The following is a 19,010-nucleotide window of genomic DNA, read 5'->3' on the forward strand; positions in this document are numbered from 1 at the left end:
CATTCAAGTTTTAAAGTGGTAACTCTTCCCTCTGACTCAACTAATCACAACCAACAGCTCTCCAAATAGCCCAAGGCAATTTAGAAGTACCCAAGGGGCCCTCTGCTTTGCTACAGCTATGTAGATCTCAACAAGTCTGGAAGAAAGATAGGCACATGCAAAAGATTTTGTTTAAAAAGCTCCTGCATAAGCCAGAGACACATCCTAGTTTCCCACATTAATTTCTCCAAGAAAGATTCATTCACAAGCGGGCTCTCCTAACACCACCCACTTATAGGAAGCCTATAATCTCACACTTTGGGCACTGCCTGAACAGGGTGGGATTTGGAAAGTGCCTGGATGGCACTTGGAAAGGAGAGGCATCGCTCTCTAGTTGTGCAGGATGAATGCCACTGAAGAACCAAGGTCACAAGTGGTCAGGTCCAACGCATGGCACTGAGCACTGGGACAGTGACACTGCTCTGACAAGTGTCAGATAGGGACACTGTGGCTTCATCTTTGAACACGTGACACATTGGCAGCCTCCAGGAAATACAAAATCCAAGAATCTCAATAGTTACCTGCATGCTCCTGAGGCAAATGTAGAAGAGTAAAACAAGAGATGCCAAGTTTCACCTAATATTTTGAGCTCCTCAGGCATAGTGTTCATATTGTCTGACAGGTATTTAGTGCTACAGGCTTTCAGAAAAACACTTTATTTGTAGCAAGAACCAAACAGACAGCAATTCTTATCCTGGTGCACTTCATTAGGAAAATCCAAACAGCATTGACAGCTGTGGTCAACAGGAAAAGGAAAAAGCACTAAAAAACATTTCAAGGTAGAGATAGAAAAATATTGTTTTCCATTTTGAACATAGCCCCAAAAAACAGCATTCCCTACTCAGAAAAGATAAGGGGTCATGAATAAAGCAAAACATTTACCTTTCAAATGACAAACAGTTTAAAAATCAAAATATTTTAATAAGCAGTAAATGGAAAACATCTCCTTACTTGTTTACTTTGTTTTGACTAAACTCTTCTACAGAGGAATGACCAGCTTAAAATTTTGTGCAACTTTTCAACCTTGCAATATACAGAGTTATATATCCTTATACTATAGTTCCAGCAACAGACACAACACTACAAAAAAACCTAGAAGATTTAAGAGCCCTGTGTTTCCACAATATACTGTGTAAGCAAATTACATGCTTATACAGAAAACCAGCACCATGGAAACACTGCTTCACTCTGCAGTGTATGCAGACCAATACACTTAAACTGCTAGCTGAAAAAGATTACACAAGTAATTGAGTAAAAATAGTTTTGCATTTATGTGCTAAATTAATACAGTGTTGTATAAAGTTGGCTATGGATGTTACATTGATTTTTTTGTAAGTGAGAAACATAATCTGCGTAAAATGCATTCAATCTTAATGTCTTTTCATCCAGATGAAAATAAATGCATGTTCAAGAACAAAGTAAAAGCTCTTAATAAATGGTTTGCAGAATTTATTAGGTCTTTTTAATACACTCAGTACTTATGAAGCTAGTTGCATATAAAGTGATCTCCACCATATACATTACAATTTCTGTGCATCATCTAAAAAAAAAAAAAAAAAAAAAAGTCAAATAGTATTTTACAGATTAGCTAGCTTCAAATTAACCTGGAAGTGAATCTTTCTGTAGTTTAAGACATTAAAACTCACACCGCTTCTAACTGCAATATTTCAATTATGTTTCACTGCAAACTTAACCTGCACTGGAATAACAGAGATTACTGTCATCTCAACTCTTCCATTTCTACAGTTCAGTATCTCAACACTGAAAGAATTTATTGTGGCATCTACTCCAAATAAGGAAACAGAACATGAGATTTCCTTTACAACAAAGCCTACTCAGCAGAATACACATTTCAATAAACTCTGTTAGTGAAAGGAATTTGCTCAAATTTGTGACTGGAACAGACATTTTAGGTTCATCTTGCTTACTGCTTGGAGATAATCTTTAAAAAGTAAAACTAGCAAGCACATCAGGAAAACTACTGCTGGATATAACTTAAAGCAAAGAAAATGACAAAACCGCAGGTTCTACCTGCAACAAATGTCTCCCAGTTTAGAACAAAATTTAAGAGGAACTCATACAGATAATTCACAAATAGGCTTTCCGATGCCTTTATAGAATGCTGTTTTACTGGCCAGGCACATCTGTTGCAACTATTAAAAGGAATTCCAGGTGCTGCAGTTTGCACTGCCTTTAAATAATGTAACATAACAAAGGTGGGTAGGACACAGGAAAAAACATTTAACTGCTAATATAAATATATTAAAATCTCAGCCAGAAATGTAGGAGTCCATGCACACAAGACAGTAAATCGAAAAAACACTTGAGACTTGCCTTTTCCTTTCAACAGCACTGACACTCAAATTCTGCTAAGTTAACAATTTACACAGTATCTTACAATGGTCTTCTCCACAATCTGTATGTACTGAATCATACTGACATTACACAGCACATGACAAGCAGCAGATGCATCAAGGGAACCAGGGCTACATGCATCAAGTGGCCTGCCCAGCTAGAGGCAAACATCAGAAAAATGTTTCTGATGTATGCAGAGATACAGTCAATGCAGTTAATTGTATACCCGTCATTTTGAGATTTAATTCACAGCAAGGGAAAAGGAGGTCTTTAGATAAAATTATATACCCAGCCTCAGAAGTGACGTTAGCAGAGATTTATCTTCCAACAACTGAGTCCGTTCTGGACTGGCCTTGATGCACATGCAGCATGGTTGCTTTCAAAATGCGAGATTAATTGGGAATGTCTGCACTAGTGTTTCTATTTCCGTATTTGTGATGGATGATCAGCAATACAACTCCTAAGAAGAAGCATATGGACCCAACAGTGATGTACGCAATTCCCAGAAAGGGGTTTTTGCCTCCCATCCATGAGATGGTGCTTAGGATCATTCTTTTTCGTCCATCAAAACTGTGCACGGGATAATCTGAGAGAAAACAAGGAGTATAGGAAAACAAGAAACATGAAGTGCATTTCCAAACCTAGCCTAGTCATGCACATTAACACGCCAGATCATCTCACTCAGGCTCCCAATACAAACATCATTCTTTGAATATTCAAAGTGTAAACACTGAAAATTTTGATGACCTTTTAAGCAAAGACTAACCTGGGCACCATCAACTACTCCAAGAAAAATGCCCCAGATGTTATGCATTTTCTCTTCTCCTACAAAGAGGATAGTTCCATGGGTTTTTGAAAGCACCTTCAATAAAACAAAGGAAATACGCTCAAGAACTGAAATTTGTATTTGAGTTTTTCTTAGTGACTTTATGTTGACTCCATTTTACATACACTCCCTGCTGTTTTGAAAGGAAGAAAAATACTGCTGTAGCTCTTCAAATGATCTTCAGGAGCTTTCAAGTTTTAAGAATTCGGTAATTATGACAACCTGCCTCCTTTACTTTCCTACATAACTACCTCTTTTGTCTGCCCAAAAAGGAATGGCAGATGTGCACCTGACCCACAGTTCTGGACTTATTTTCACCTCTAAATTCTGCCTGCCCTAGGTTACATACTGTCATTATGCCCTGAAGAGTACAGGTTTAGAATGTATACTCAAATTTCTAAGCTACCAAGTCTTCCATTCTTTCTTGTGCTGTATTTTTCTCTCAATTTCTTTACAGCATCGAAGACATGAAACTTCTCTCTCATTGTGAAGCAAGCAATTTAACTTTATGCACAGATTTGAGCAATCACTCAGCAAAAGGTTGCTGTGGAACAAGTCTACAAATAGAGTGATCTGACAACAGTACACAAAGCCACAGGAAGAGGCAAAGTAGGCCCCAACTCCTGAATGAATGCTAAATTTCTGCACCCCTGAGAAATTTCTCCCCTTGTATTCAATCCCCTTCAGTGTCAAAGCACTCCACAGAAAAGCAAAGGATGAGCAGCACATATACTGAAAAGTAAAAATGTACACTGCATTTGACTGCGCTACCAGCCTGAGTGTAAATGAAGTATGACCATACAGGATTTTACAAACTAAAAATAAAACCTGTGACTTAGGTCAAGTAACAGCTTTCAAAAAGACTTATCAGCTCAAGCATCACCTGAACTATGGCTATGGTGCATCTTCCTGTTAGTCTGTCTGCATTTGTATCTGCCCAAAAGTTATCACATGAAAACACTCCCATTCAGAGACTTCAGTCTCAATCTCTCAAAGCAGTCAGCAGGGACTGCAGGGACCCACATATGTGAACAAGCTGTGCGAGACCAGGGGTGAATGAGACTGACCATACCCCTCTAAGCACTCAAGCATACTGAGAAGACACTAGTGTCCTTCAAAATTTTGCTTACTGGGCAAATTTTACACTGAAATCTTCCCCATGATTAACATGTCTTCTCACAATGCCTCTTCAGAAGAGTGAGGTGGTATATTTTGTCCCGTTTTGTCTTCAAAAACAGAAAGAGCAACAAAAAAAATCCACAGAATATTTTCATTCTTGTTGAATACATAATGTAGTTCTATGTGAACTACATAATAGTTTAAGATCATGATTAAAATGGTACAAACATTAAAGAATATAAGCCTAACTCCAAGTGAAAAAAAAAAAAACCTTGCAATAAGACTACAAATTTACAAATCATTCATATATTAGATTGTGTCTGAAGATCCAGCTGTCTCCACAGCATTGTGTTTTCCTCCCTCTACCCTCTTGATCAGGCAGGAGAAAATCTTACACTTCTAGAAGAGTAATACCCTCCAAAAGATACTCTTAACTAGTTCAGACAACTCCACGCTTCAGATGGTGATTCTGAAGTCAAACTGACCCAGTCATTTCCTCTTAAGAAGCTATGGAACTGAATTTCATGATCTTAACAGAACAAACACAGGTTAGTTCTATAAACTATACTTAGAAGACAGTAATTATAAAGCTTTGTTTGATTTAAACTTCCTCAGAAGTATACCCATGTAACCCAGCCAATGCTCTAAGGAGTTTTTAAGGGCATTTTCAAAGGATACTGTACGTGATATCCAAAGAATATTTTCCAGCCTGTAAGGTAGGCTGTAAGTTACTCTTCCTTTCAATGAGACGATACAGCTTACGAAACGTTGGCAGAGCAGCAGTGCGCATCCACACGATAAAGTCTTCATTGATAAAGCCATTGTTGTCAGGCTCAGAGTCCAGCATATACACTGGTTTGGGCCAGTTTACTGGTTTTGTTGTACCTAAGATGAAACAAAAACAATAAAGCATTTCAAACACAGGACTAAAGGAAGCACTAGATCACCAAAATTAATTCTAGTATCACAAAAAACATACATTAAATCCTAAGTAGTATGAAGAGCCAGGCTGGCTCACTGCAAGATTACTGTTTAGATTCTAAACAGAATTCAGAAGATCACTGTTCAGGAACTTTTTCTTTTCATAGAATGGCTGAGACTGGAAGGGACTTCAGTTGGCCCAACCGCCACCCGAGCAAAGACACCCCAGAGCACTGTGCTGAGGACCATGCCCAGGCAGTTTCTGAAATTATCTGAAGAGGGAGACTTAGCAACCACTCTTACAGGGGAGTCAACTCCTTGAAAGGGTAGATAATAGCAGGACAAGGGGAAATGGTTTTAAGTTGAGGGAGGAAAGATTTAGGTTGGATATCAGAAGAAAGTTCTTTACAGAGAGAGCGGTGAGGTGCTGGAACAGCTGCCCAGAGAGGTTGTGGATGCCCTGTGCCTTGAAGTGTTCAAGTCCAGGCTGGACGGGGCCCTGAGCAGCCTGGTCTAGTATTAAATGTGGAGGTTGGTGGCCCTGCCTGTGGTGAGACGGCTGGAGCTTCATAATCCCTGAGGTTCCTTCCAACCCAAGCCCTTCTATGATACTCTGAGCAGTCTATGCATTCCTCTATCACCTGCAGAGTTTCCAGTTTAAACAGCAGTGTATATCCATTTACTCACACAACAGCACTGTCTATGGCTAAAACAAGTTTGCCCACTCTATACATTTATGTAGATAGGAAGCCTTATCAAAATATTACCCTACCGTTGTGAGATAATTCTCCATTATGATCATAGCTCTCCTGCTCTACTACTTTCTGGACCATAAGCAAATAAAATTACATACAGTACTTTAGATGATGTCACAGCAGTGCTTTTGCTAACTACTGGAAATACAATTCTACACTGTATTAGAGTATGGTATCTGCCTTTCCAAGGGTAATGTCACTTTGGTAAGGTCACTTGGCTGTGACTAAGCAAGAAACACACATGCTAAACCTAAAGCTATCTTCTATCTTACATATACACACAGACCCTAAAGCCCAAAAGGAAAACTGCTTTAAGACTTTATCAGACTGTATTTAATTACATCTGACCTTACAAATGAGAGAAATCAGTCAATTTATTCACAAATAATCAGATTTTAAACAGTACTGCAAGATCTATCAGAAGAAACATTAAAAAAAAACCACACCGTTTGGTTAAATAATCATAGGATTTCTTCTCAAGTTAAAGCCATGTATTACAGCAATGCACTTACTAAGATTTTCTCAGTGTTCAAGGCATAAAAATTTATTAAAAAAAAAAAAAAAGTGATTTGATATTTGATATCCCAAACAGCAAGTTACTGAAATATCTCTTAAACCAGGAATCTTTTCCCCATCTTAACAAATTAGATTAGCTGCAAAAGCAAAACTAATCTGATGCCGAGCAACTGACAGAAAGAGCTTTTATGAAACTTCAGAAAGATTAAAAAGGAAATAACCCCAGGTTCTGTTTTACATGTTAAATGACTACAGTAAAATGAGAAAAAACAAAAACACTTCTGCATTAAGTTTGCAACATCCACTGTTAACAACTTTTCCAGACAGCAGAATAGCCCTTAGCTTGGACTTCTACATAGAACAATATTTTTAATTAGTATGTTCACTACAATGTTGTCACTGAGGTAAAAATCCATGGCAATCAATGTGTTTGAAATCTTTTCTTCTTAAAATTTCACATATTTCTGACCTTGGAAGAGTGCAGTTAAATTATTTCCATCTCCTGTAGGGTTCCTGAACTTCACATTTTTATCTGTCCACCACGCAATGCCTTTTTTAATCAAAGTAATAGCAGTCCTTGTGTCATTTTCAACGTGGTATAATTCCAATGTATCTATGGAGAAAATCAAATTGGAAAACTAGATAAGAGTGACTTTTATTAGATAACGATCCTGATAGGCAGTAAAACATCTCCAGGAAAAACAAAAACTGCCACAATCAAAAACTGTTCTGTGAGAATCCATGCAGGTTCCACAGCAATGCATTATACCTACATACACCTATTACATCTATTCCATAGCCATAACAGCCACTCACAACAGATGTTTCAATCCCTTGTGTGCTATCAGATTAAATTCACTGTGATAGCTATTAAAAAAAATGGTCATTTATTCCGAACATTCCAAACAATTAAGGTGTGTTAATTCAAAACAAAACAATCCACAATAATAGCCAGGATAAAGCAACAGCACAAAGCATACACAACAACACAAAAACGTCTAAATGCTAAACTTAGAAGTGTTACCATACCATTAAACATACTGTTGGCAATAGCCCCACAGGGAGCAATGGGCTTATCCTCGTTTGTGCGGTAGGGCTCACATTCCTTACTTGGATTCTGATAGTTAGAAAGAAAAAGGGCAGATCAGTCTGTGCTAGTTTATGCTTCAGTACTTCAGTGTGCATAGCTTACACTTACTACAAAAATCTTCTCATGAGTAAGCTTATTTACAATATTTCAGTATTCACTGCTAATCAATATGATTGATTTCTTTTTCTTTACAAGCAGGAATATAATCTAGATAAAATATGAATAAAATCAAAAATCCCATGATGGTCATTCTAAAATTCAGACTGCTTGGAAACTGTTGAAAGGAAAAAAAAAAAAAAAGTTCTAACTGAAACATGAAGTACTCCAGCATTCTTTTAATAAAGTTCCCCTCCCCCCTAAACTCCCTGTATGCACCAGTGGTAGAGATAACAGACTGCAGTAAGTAACAAAGCCCAGCATAAAATAATAAGGTTGTAAGCACACAAACATCATGCCAAAAGCAAGTGACCTGAAATCCAATGTCAGTCATCAGCTGTAACTTCCTGAAACTCTGCTTTTTTTTTTTCAATTCACATGCCAAAAAGGGGGAACACTTTTTGCAGGAGCCAGAATCCACATGTATTTCCACTCCTTGCCAAAACTAGGAGGAGGAGCAATCTGACTCTATGCAGTACTTTGAGCAGAATACAGAGTACTGACATTTTCCAGTAATGCTGATGCTCAGTATCAAACCTGATTCTATAGAAACAAATGCATTTAGCTGCAATATCCAAACCAAGTGTTAGGTAACAGTATTTTATACTGAAAATGAATGGGTACACATACGTACTATCATCTGAAAGTGAAAAGTTTAAAGCTATTCGATTTTGAGATGTGTTTGAGGTACTGCACTGCTGTCCACTGAACAAACAACTGCCATGAAATTACAGCATTTTACATTTTCTCATAAAAAGTATGGAATTCCTTACTGTTGTTTTCTGGAATACAAAAATTCTGTGGCTTCATTATTATTAAACTCCATATTCTGCCCTGTGATAACTTATGCAAGTCAGTTGTTCATTGCCTATTAATATCAAAGCTTGAATACCTACAAGTAATGAGCTGTTGTCTCCGTTTAGCTGGCTGTCATCTCGCGATTTCACATAGCGACGGTGGTTTTGATAGAAGTTGGAAAGTCCATAATACATGAATACATTACTCTACAAGAGGGGTTTGAATTCACACAACAGATCAATAAAACACACAAGGATGCTAGTTAACTGAGAGCTGGAACTTTAACCTCTTAAATTGAGTTTACTTTATAGTAACACTCAAAGACTCAACTCTGTTCATACTGAGTACACAATACTATCCCAACAAAAGCTGGCAACCTGAAGTCATACAATATCAACGTGCCATAAACCAGCAGCATGATATTCATCAGTACTATCCCAATACTTATCTTGTTATTATTTTGGGGGTTGAAACTAGGTGATCATTGTGGTCCTTCTCAACCCAGGCCATTCTATGATTTGCCTCCAGTTTGCAAAAAAGCACGCACCTGGTGTTGTCACTTCCTGCTGAATTCAGTTGAAGTTGTGCAGGAATAGCTCATCTACATGTCAAGTACATGAAATCCAACTAGGACACAGTAAATCCAGATGTGTAAAAGGTATCCCACTTAACACTGTGCAATTCTAGGCAAAGAGAGGCATTAAAAACCATCTCATCCCTGTTTCTGAGAAGATACACAGCCATCATATCCATGTTCATAGAAATACTAGAAACAATCCTTTAAGATAGAAACGAAGTAAGGCCATGGGAATGCAGCTTTCCTATTACTTAGGAAATAAACCATGTCAGCAGTTCTCATTTCACTTTGCATGCAAGGTTACATACCTCAAATGAATGCTCCAATGTGAAATTGATTGTGCAAGTACAAGGCGGTGTGCTATCCCAGGACACATTTAAACATTTGTTGCAAGGACTGGAAGGCTCTATTCCTGTATAATCGATCTATAACAGAAAAAAATATTCACATTAGTTTACAGTGGGAAAACAAAGAAAATTGATTAATAAGCCAGAGAATCAGTGTGGCATTTATTTTGCAACCTTACTGCATCTCAGTTCCAAAAGCCCTGTTTGATGATCTCATGGTCCCTTCTAACCCAAACTATTTTGTGATTCTGACTACATATTATGTTTCAGCCTCAAACAAATCTGGCACCAGTGTGGGCCATTAATGCTGGGGAAGAGAAAAAACAAACAAACTGAAAAACCCCACCAAAACACACAGAGCAGATACTCAAGGCACCACACCATTTCCAAACACACTTCATATATAACAAGCAGATCTAAGCTGCTACACACCTTCCAGAGAAGTCTAGTTTTTAAAAGCCTACCTAGATATTTCATAAGAAAGAAGTTCTGCATAAGAAAACTTTCAGTGCTTAAACCTAGACAGCAAAGAATCAGCTAGAAGATTTTTCAAAGACCACTTAATGCTCAAAAGCTCTCCTTAAACAAGGAAGATGAAGACACTAATGCCAAGAATAGTAAAATGCCAGATGAAAAAGAAAGATGATTGCTGTTAATGCAGCTTATCAAGTATCTGTCTTTAATAGTCTAGCAACAAGAACAAGAAAAATTACCTGAGACCTGCACATTCAGGCTACCTTTACAACACACATAATGTATCCTGAGCACCTGGGCACTCATTCTATGGCCCCCTGACAACAGAAGTCCTTGACTGCATTTTGTTGCTCTCTCCTGCATGGCTTCAGGATGCAAACAGGAGGAAATAACTGCATTGGGTTCAGCAGGTCAGCTCCATGAGTAGGACAAAGATTCCATCTGCCTATGAACTAGTATTCCTACACTTAAAAGATGCTTGCTACTTAGAATTAGAAACTCAGATCAGCACAACACATGACAAGTTATCAAAACAAAGTGCTCTGAACTACAGATCCTGCTCAGTTTTATGAAAGACTGCTGCAAATGGTTTGTTCTGATTTACGGTTGTAGTCAAACATTACTGAGAATGATTTATGATCTGTCCTAAAATCCATATTAAGGTTAAATAAAACAAGCAGTTTCAAGGTTTAAGGAACAATTGAAGCCCATTTCCCTCTGGATCTTCTTCAAGGTCTCTCTCCCCATAAATTGTTTGCTATCTGTTAAGAGCTGCAGCTCTTTCTTCAGCAAAGGCGCTTTAATAGCCTGTGTTCCACTGCCAGGCTTCTGGCAGATGATACCTTCCTCTGACAAGCTCAGCTGAAACAAATCAGATTCAGGAGCTGTGAGGTGGGGGAACAGCTTGCATTATTTTTGCCTCTCATTAAATGAGATACTGAATTTATGCATAAGTAGCTCTGCCTCTGCAGTCCTTCAAGGCTCGGTCCAGCTGCAGCACAAGGACCAGCAAGATTTAAAAATTTCACTTACATGAAGAACACCTTACATGTTCCACTGACAGCTTAGCTAAAGTAATACAGATATGTTTTCATCTCTTGACAAATAATGAAACCACTGCTTCAAGAACACAAGAACTAATGCACGGAGCCAAGGCAGAAATCCACATGTCCCAGCACCAGGACTCCAGAGAGCAATAACAAGAGACCACAGACCCACGTGGAGCTGGTATCTCCTGGCCCAATGGCTGGTCAGTTTGTTGATGTCCTTCTCAGCTCGCTTGTTTTTGTAGTGCAGAAATAACACAGCTATCGTGCATATGAATTCTCCAAACCATCTGTGTTCTTTGTAGGCTTCACATGCTGTTACAAATGTATGCTACTGAAGAATCATAGAATATCCTGAGTTGGAGGGACCCATAACGATCACTAAGTCCAACTCCCAGCTCCACACAGCACACAAAATCAAACCCTGTGTCTGAGAGTGCTCAAAATGCTCCATAAACTCTGACAGCTCAAGCCTGTGTCCACTGCCCTATGCAGCCTGTGCCATGCCAACCCATCCTGTGGTGCAACACCTGTCCCTAACCCCCAGCTGCCCCTCCCTTGATGCAGCTCCATGCCATTCCCTCAGGCCCTGCTGCTGTCACAAAGAGCAGAGCACAGTGCTGCCCTTCGCTCCCTGCAAGGAGCTCCATGAGGCCTCCCCTCAGCTCCTCTGCTCTGGACCAGCAATTACTGTCCCTGGCCACTTCTTGTATAAAAGGCATCCAATCTGGTTTTTTTGTTTTTTTTGTTTTTTTTTTTTTGTTTTTTGTTTTGTTTTGTTTTGGTTTGGTTTTTTTTTGTTTTTTTTTTTTTCCTTCTTCTTCTTCTTCTTCTTCTTCCCTATATCCATCTCTGCAGATTTCACTAAGTTCTGCATCATTTTGGTGATGGGGTCACAAGAACCACACGCACCACTGAAGATGCACACAATAGTCAGGCACCTCACCTCAGTTCCTCATTCCTAGCAGTGCCTTTGGGTCTGGTTTTAACTACTGTTAAGCAATTCACAAGTAGCAGTCGCAGCACCGGGATGTGCTTCCTGTTCAATGAGTGTCCTGGACATTGCTCAATTTGTATCACATTTTAATGTGCTGTCAGCAGTTCTTTATCCATTCTAAAAATAAAAATAGGACCACATTGGCCTTTAATAATACAGGGCAGAAAATAGACATTTCTGAAGCTTTTTCCTCATATTTCTCTCAAATGAACAATTTCCCATGATGGACATTTTTGAAACTGAGAAGATAGAGAAAAACCAGCGTGCACACACACACAATAATCCATAATCCTCATACACTTAAGATTCTGGACATCTTCCACATTTAAATTCAAGAGAGCTTCTAAAGGAAATCAATGGAAAGGCCACATCTCACTGCTTGCACCCACATAAGAACAGTGCAGTTCTCAGAAACTGCAGCATCAATTTCCAGAACAGGCCTAGGGATAATATGAACTGCACACAAATATGTATTTGGGGACATCAATCATACATCCTGTTCAGTTACAATACAGCAAGCTTTCAGGCTGCTATACACACACACACAGACACCTCATGAGGAGGCTACTGTCTGAGGTGTGTGTAAATAAGCAGCTCTGCTTCCTCCCCTAATTACATTTCTAAATGAGCTCAGTCACCACAACTCGCTTTTAGAAGCCTTGTCTCCCAAAGTTGTATCAGTGGCTCTTTGGGAGTAACATCTGGAGGTTACTAAGAAAAGCCAGAGCACCAGGCAAAGACCTTTTGATGTGCAGTGGTAGCTGTGCATGCTTCCCCTCTCCACAATTTTTGCACTAAAACACTTTATAGAAAAGCATTAGAATCAAAGAACGGAAAATAAGCTTCCACCTTTTACTTGCATAGCTGAACTGTTTGATCACAACATCAGACTCACAGAACTCAAAAACCCTATCCCCAGAAAAATAAAATCTGACCAAACTCCAGGGGGAGGTGGCAACACAAATGATAAACACACTTGATAAAAAACTAGGAACATTTTTACCTATCTCTAATACCTTGAACCTAGAAGAGACCGAAGACTACCACCTGCTATCTCATTTCCAAATATAAGTGGCCAACACTGCTTCATAGATGCAGTCTGCCTGTGTAGGGTAGTGTTAGTCGCACTAACTGTACGTGTCAGAAGGGAACAGATGCCTTGTGGCTCCTGCTTGAGCTTTACAGCAGTACATAAGTAACTGCTAACCAGACACAGCCTTTAACATTTCATAGAATCATAGAATGGCCTGGGTTGAAAAGGATCTCAAGGATCATCTAGTCTTAACCCTGCTTTTGTATGCAAGGTCACCAACCACTAGACCAGGCTGCCCAGAGCCACATCCAGCCTGGCCTTGAATGCCTCCAAGGATGTGGCATCCACAACCTCCCTGGGCAACCTGCTCCAGTGAATACACACACAGCAGGGATCTATCTACAAGGAGTCACAGAACTTCCAGCGCCTGACCATCCTTATGAAGAAGTTCTTCCTAACATCCAACCTGAATGTAATTTACAGTTCTGGACTCGGAGGAAACTGATGAAGTTCTCATCCTTAAGGATCAACCCAGATCCAATCAGAATGAGAAGATATGGTAAATATAATTGGATAAACATACATTTCTCATAACATCAGCATAAGACTGCATGTTACTTTAATAAATAAACATCTGTTCTAAACAAAACCATCATAAAAAGTGCTAGCCAGCTTTTTTTTTTTTTTCTTTTTTTTTAAATGTTTCTCAGTGTAGTATCCTGTTGAAAACAGGCATTTACATCACCTTCAAAAGGGCTGTAAGGTGGCATCGATAGTCGGTGTGTCAAGCACAGAGCAGAGTGCTCTGAAGTAGCTGTGCCAACTTCCAGATGCGCATGCCCCCACACTTCCAGGCAAGAAGCTTAAATGCAGCATCCAGACACGGCCCAACGGGCTTCAAGCTCCTATTTCCCCCTCCACTTCAGCCTTTCCTTGACAGGAATTTTAGTTCCTCGGACTCTGTTTCCCAACCTCCTCCCGACACAGCCGTCACCTTCACTTCCTTCTTTTCTTCCCCCTGCCCGGCCCGGCTCCCCATGCCCAGAGCTGAGGGGAGGCCCGGTCCCCGCGCACCTCGTACTCGCGGATGTTGTTGGAGGTGACGAAGATGCCGATACCGATGGGGATGAAGATGAGGCCGATAATGAAGAAGGCCGGCAGCACTGTGCCCGCCGTCAGGATGGGCTGCCAGGCGGGCAGGCGCTGCTGCTTGAACGCCGTGTTGTCCGGCTTGCGGGTCTTCACCGCTCCACCACCGCCGGCCGCGGCCCCGCCGCCAGGCCCGCCGCCCGCAGGGTGCCCGTCCGCCTCCTCCTTAGCGCTGTAGTTCACCGCCATGACGCCACCCGCCGACACCGCCGGCCGCCCCGCCCGCGAGCCCACCACGTGACCGACGGACGCCGCGCCTGCGCTCTCGCGGGACGGCGCGCGGTTGATGACATAACATTCGCGTCCCGGCGGAAAGGGATCGCCGAGACGAAGCTGCGCATGCTCAGAGCAAGAGCGGTGTCTGCGCAACGGCAGGACACAATCTGGGCGCTCACCGTCTCTTTCCGCCTGCTCGGAGCGGAAAGCGCATGCGTAATGTCAACGGGCGCCTTTATTTACCGTCCACTCTGTTTCTGCGCATGCTCATGTTCAGCGCTGCTGGTTTTGAGTCCGGTGGTTGGAATCGCAGAACGGCCTGGGTTGAAAAGGACCACAATGACCATTGAGTTTCAACCCCCCTGCTGTGTGCTGGGTCGCCAACCACCAGACCAGGCTGCCCAGAGCACATCCAGCCTGGCCTTGAATGCCTCCAGGGATGGGGCATCCACAAGCTCCTTGGGCAACCTGTTCCAGTGCATCACCACCCTCTGTGTGAGAAGCTTCCTCCTAACATGTAACCTAAACCTCCCCTGTCTCAGCTTAAGACCATTCCCCTTGTCCTGTCACTATCAACCCTTGTGTGTGCGTGTATTTCTGAGCAACTGCTTTGTCCAGAGGGGCACAGCTCAAGGCAACGCAATATTGAAACTGTGTATTTCTCCTTCTGCTGGTGCTTTCCTTTTAAAGTTCATTTAGCGAGGGCGAGGGTGGTCAACATGGCCAAAACCTGGCTGTCAGCAAGCAATGATGTTTCTTTGTGATTTTAGAAAAATGTACTGCAATGAGTTTCTGAGCAGCTGGAACTAACGGTGTCCCTTGCAGTGCGGTTGGACTAGGCGACCTTCAAGGGTCCCTTCCAATTCAACTGATTTTATAGTTCTATGGATTTCATGTGTAATCAATGCTCTCTGGCTGCAGACAGGAATAGTTCCCCAAAAATGAAGTGGGATAATCAAATGCACCAAAAGGGAGCGCCGGGGAGGCAGGCGTCTGGTGAGGAGCAGCGCCGTGGGGCTGTGCAGGCTCCTGCCTCTCCACAGGCAGCACAGGAAGCACAGGAGCACTATTTTTTATTTATTTATTTTAAAGCATCTAAAATTTGGGCTCTAATGACTGGGCTCTAAGCAGTTATCTAGGGCTCTCATGTGAGACACTTCCCTTGTATGTGCTGCAGCTGTATCTCATTCCTGATGTATCCCTCTGAGCTTCAGGCAGTGAAGCCCCTTCCCCTGTTACAACCCTTTTCTCTATTATCTTTTGTCTTCTGTCATCAAGCCTGGCGACTTGTGCTGCCTCAGCCTCCCAGAAAATCCAGTGAGGGATCAGTGAGTGTAAACCTGTGCTGTGAGGTGACAAGAAGTTTCCTTGGATGCTGCCAGGTTCAAGAGGGCCCTTTTGTCCTCTGCATTTTATTGACTACTCATGGAAAAGCAACATGTTCCCTCCATGCCACCCTGTCACCTCCTGGACACTCAGCTTCTTCATGGCCTCCATCAATGAAAGATCACCTCAGTGCAGCCATCACAGTAACCTGATGGAAAGGCATCCCTCCATCTGTGCAAAGACACAGAGGACACCACAGGGCACCATGTTTTGCAGTCCTAATTGGGTTGGTGCTGGGAACTCTGGCACGAGGTTCATCACGTGGGGCCTGCTGTCATGAGAACCAAATACACCTTCTGTGTGCAGGTAGATACACTGGGCACAAACTGTCAACCCTTGGGGAATCTTACTTCCATTCTTTAGAGAAATAAAGAACATCAGCTTGAATACTTTGATATTTAAGGGCAACTAAGCTGGTGAGGATTCTGGAGCACAAGTCTCACAGGGAGCAGCTGAGGGAACTGGGAGGCTCAGAAAAAGACCTTATTGCTCTCTACAGTCACCTGGAAGGATGTTGTGCCAAGGAGTTTGGTAGCTTCTTCTTCCAGGCAATAGCAATAGGATGAGAGTTAACGTTGCCTATTAGGAAGAATTTTTTTTCAGGAAGAGTGGATTGAACTGCATTGGAACATGCTACCCAGGGAAGTGGTGAAGTCACTGTTCCTAGAGGTGTTTAAGGAAAGGGTAAATGTGGTGCTTGGGGACTCGGTTTAGTGGGTGATACTGGTAGTAGGTGAATGGTTGTACTAGATGATCTTAGAGGTCTTTTCCAACATTAGTGATTCTGTGATTCTGTTATATCTCTGTTTTACTTTATTGCCTGTAAGCTAAGGTCTTGGTTGAATATTATTGCATAGGTTTATGTTAAGGCAAATTCATTTAAATCCAAGCAAGTACAACCTACAAAGTTCACACTCATGAATTTTTACACTGAGGTGCTGTGCAATATAGTGCACTTCAGATTGATTTGTGTGCATTCGTAAGAAAAAACAGATAAAGAACAAAAATTATTAACAAAAATATACATTCATAGTGATCCTTCTTAGTGTGTGGGAAGGTAATCTAATTTATTAGGTCTTTACCTTGGCAGCTGCGTTGGTGGTATAGTGGTGAGCATAGCTGCCTTCCAAGCAGTTGACCCGGGTTCGATTCCCGGCCAACGCATACCAAATTTTTGCAGGCAGCGTTCTCTTCAATCCTTCTACTTGGAGAACGGGGATCCAGGCAGACAGAGAAGAACAGACCAGTTGAATGAATTGAATGGATGCATGATTGATGTCATGTATACTTGGCAGCAAGCTGGTGCGGCTCATCACCAGGATTTTAAACTAGATTTGGTGGGGATGTACTGCTGAGTAACAGAGGAGACTCAGGGAACACTGTCACTTTAGAAAGCAGTGGGGGGATAACCTTGGATTTGTCCCAGAAGTTTTTGGGAGGGCTCTGCCCAGAAGGTAACGTGGCCAAAAGCCCAGCTGAAGTGCCTCTGTATCAATGTACAACATGGGAAATAAGCAAGAGGAATTGCACTATGGTGAAATTGGAAAACTACTATCTTATTGCTATCATGGAACCATGGTGGGACGAATCACATAACTGGAATGCCATGACTGAGGGCTATGAGCTTTTTAGAAGGGATAGGTGAGGTAGGAGAGGTGGGAAGAAGTGGAGTAGAAGTGCAAGGAGCTGCCTCTGAGAAACAGTCATAAACAAGTTGAGAGCTTGTGGGTTAAAGTTAGAGACTGGACTAATAAAGGGCATCTGGTGGTCAAGATCTACTACAGGCCACCTGATTGAGGCCCCCTTCTTGCTTCATCTGCAAGAGACATCATGCTCACAGGCTCTCATTCTGGTAGGGAAATTTGCTGATGACACCAAGCTGAGTGGTGCAGTTTACACAATAGAAGGGAGGAACCTGGACAAGCTCTAAAGGCAGGAAGATGAGAACCTAATGAGGTTCAGCAAGGCCAAGTGCATGGTGTTACACTTGGGTTGAGGCAATACCAGATAAGAGTACAGACTGGGAGAACTCATTGAGAGCAGCCTTGCAGAGAAAGACTTGAGGGCGCTGATGGACAAAAAGCTGATTTCAAGCATATTAAATCCACACAAATATTACAAAAATGACTGTACTGTAATTAATCTAAAAGACCATCAATTGGCATTTACTTTTTAATTGTATTTCATTAACTCTCCCTGAATGATCTTCTTCTGGCACTTACTCTATCACATTGTCTTCTTATTTCTAGGAAAATGATGCTCTTTAAAATAAAATCTAAAGAAATAAAGCTTCATGCTGTTATAACCACTAATACAGAGAGTAGTCAATTAAGGCAAATAAAAGTGTCAAACAGATTAATTCAGTCAGCCAATCTACATAGGTATAAACAAGCATTACGTGTAAAGCATTCAACATAGAACTAAATGTTGCTGTTCAGAGAAAAGAGCTAAAACTGAGCATTTTCACAGTAGAAAGTGGAGTGTTCAGGGCAGTAACCTCCATTTTCTATTTCTACCATCTTTTCTACATTACAGATTGTTCTACAAAACAGAAAATTTTATCTCCTCTTTGTGTCCAACTGTTTTTCACAATGAGGCAAATGGAAAGCACAGTGTAGAAGAGTCTTTTTCTAGAAGTCAAAGTATGTCAGATTTTTTAATAGAAGTCGTATCTTATCACCTGTATTTATACTAAAATAGGGCTTTGAAACCCCTATAGGCAATTACAGTATTTTAAAGGAAACGCAGATCATTCACTGATTTTCCATTGCTCAAAAGTTACTGCTCTCTGAGGTCCAAAGTGGTCTCTGCTTTGTCTTATCGTGAAAGCACTTCATGATTACTTCCTTTTTAACGGTAATGATTGTAGAAATTCATCCCATTTTTAATCTACATTATTACATTTCTTCCTGAGTGCCCCCAGAGTATCAGCCAATTATGTGGCTAATGCACTTCCTTAATTTGTTTTAGATGCAAATCCAGATTTGGTAATGTGCAAAATGGCCAGGAACATAAATACATAAGATGAAATACACCTATCAGAGCACCCTTTGCATTCGTGAACTTGACTGACTGGATGCCTTAGTGAAATACTTTGCTGCCTGCAAAATACCAGAAGAGAATTTATTATTCTATCTGCATAAAACAGCATTGTTGATGCCACAGTGTATGTCAGCAATGATCTTTTGTGACCAGGGTTGCTATTCTTCT

The 19,010-nt window shown here is 41.1% G+C and overlaps 1 protein-coding gene and 1 non-coding gene across 2 annotated transcripts; one reads left to right on the forward strand and one right to left on the reverse strand.

Moving 5' to 3' along the window:
• Nucleotides 1–939: 939 nt before the first annotated feature.
• On the reverse strand, nt 940–14,397 carry TMEM30A (transmembrane protein 30A). The gene is made up of 7 exons (XM_042822994.1): nt 14,124–14,397; nt 9,461–9,577; nt 8,674–8,781; nt 7,561–7,648; nt 7,001–7,144; nt 5,018–5,224; nt 940–2,980 (listed from the first exon to the last, which is right to left on the reverse strand). Exons 1-7 carry the CDS (start codon nt 14,385–14,387, stop codon nt 2,787–2,789), a joined length of 1,122 nt encoding a protein of 373 aa, XP_042678928.1. The 5' UTR covers nt 14,388–14,397; the 3' UTR covers nt 940–2,786.
• A 2,495-nt stretch (nt 14,398–16,892) lies between these two features.
• TRNAG-UCC lies at nt 16,893–16,964 on the forward strand. The gene has a single exon. It is a non-coding gene; the product is annotated as a tRNA-Gly (tRNA).
• The last annotated feature ends 2,046 nt before the right edge of the window (nt 16,965–19,010 follow it).

Source organism: Centrocercus urophasianus, unplaced genomic scaffold (genome assembly GCF_019232065.1).
Source record: "Centrocercus urophasianus isolate 14NV4802_14NV808 unplaced genomic scaffold, USGS_Curo_1.0 seq_10, whole genome shotgun sequence".
NCBI lineage: Eukaryota > Metazoa > Chordata > Aves > Galliformes > Phasianidae > Centrocercus > Centrocercus urophasianus.

Bases quoted from the DNA above. Each gene is read 5' to 3' on its own strand.
- TMEM30A (XM_042822994.1), bottom strand. From the start codon at position 14,387: ATGGCGGTGAACTACAGCGCTAAGGAGGAGGCGGACGGGCACCCTGCG. The intron at 9,578-14,123 runs GTGCGCGGGGAC...TTTCTGTTATAG, and splicing joins ACAACATCCGCGAGTACGAG to ATCGATTATACAGGAATAGA. The intron at 7,649-8,673 runs GTAGGTATTCAA...TCTAACTATCAG, and splicing joins GAGACAACAGCTCATTACTT to AATCCAAGTAAGGAATGTGA.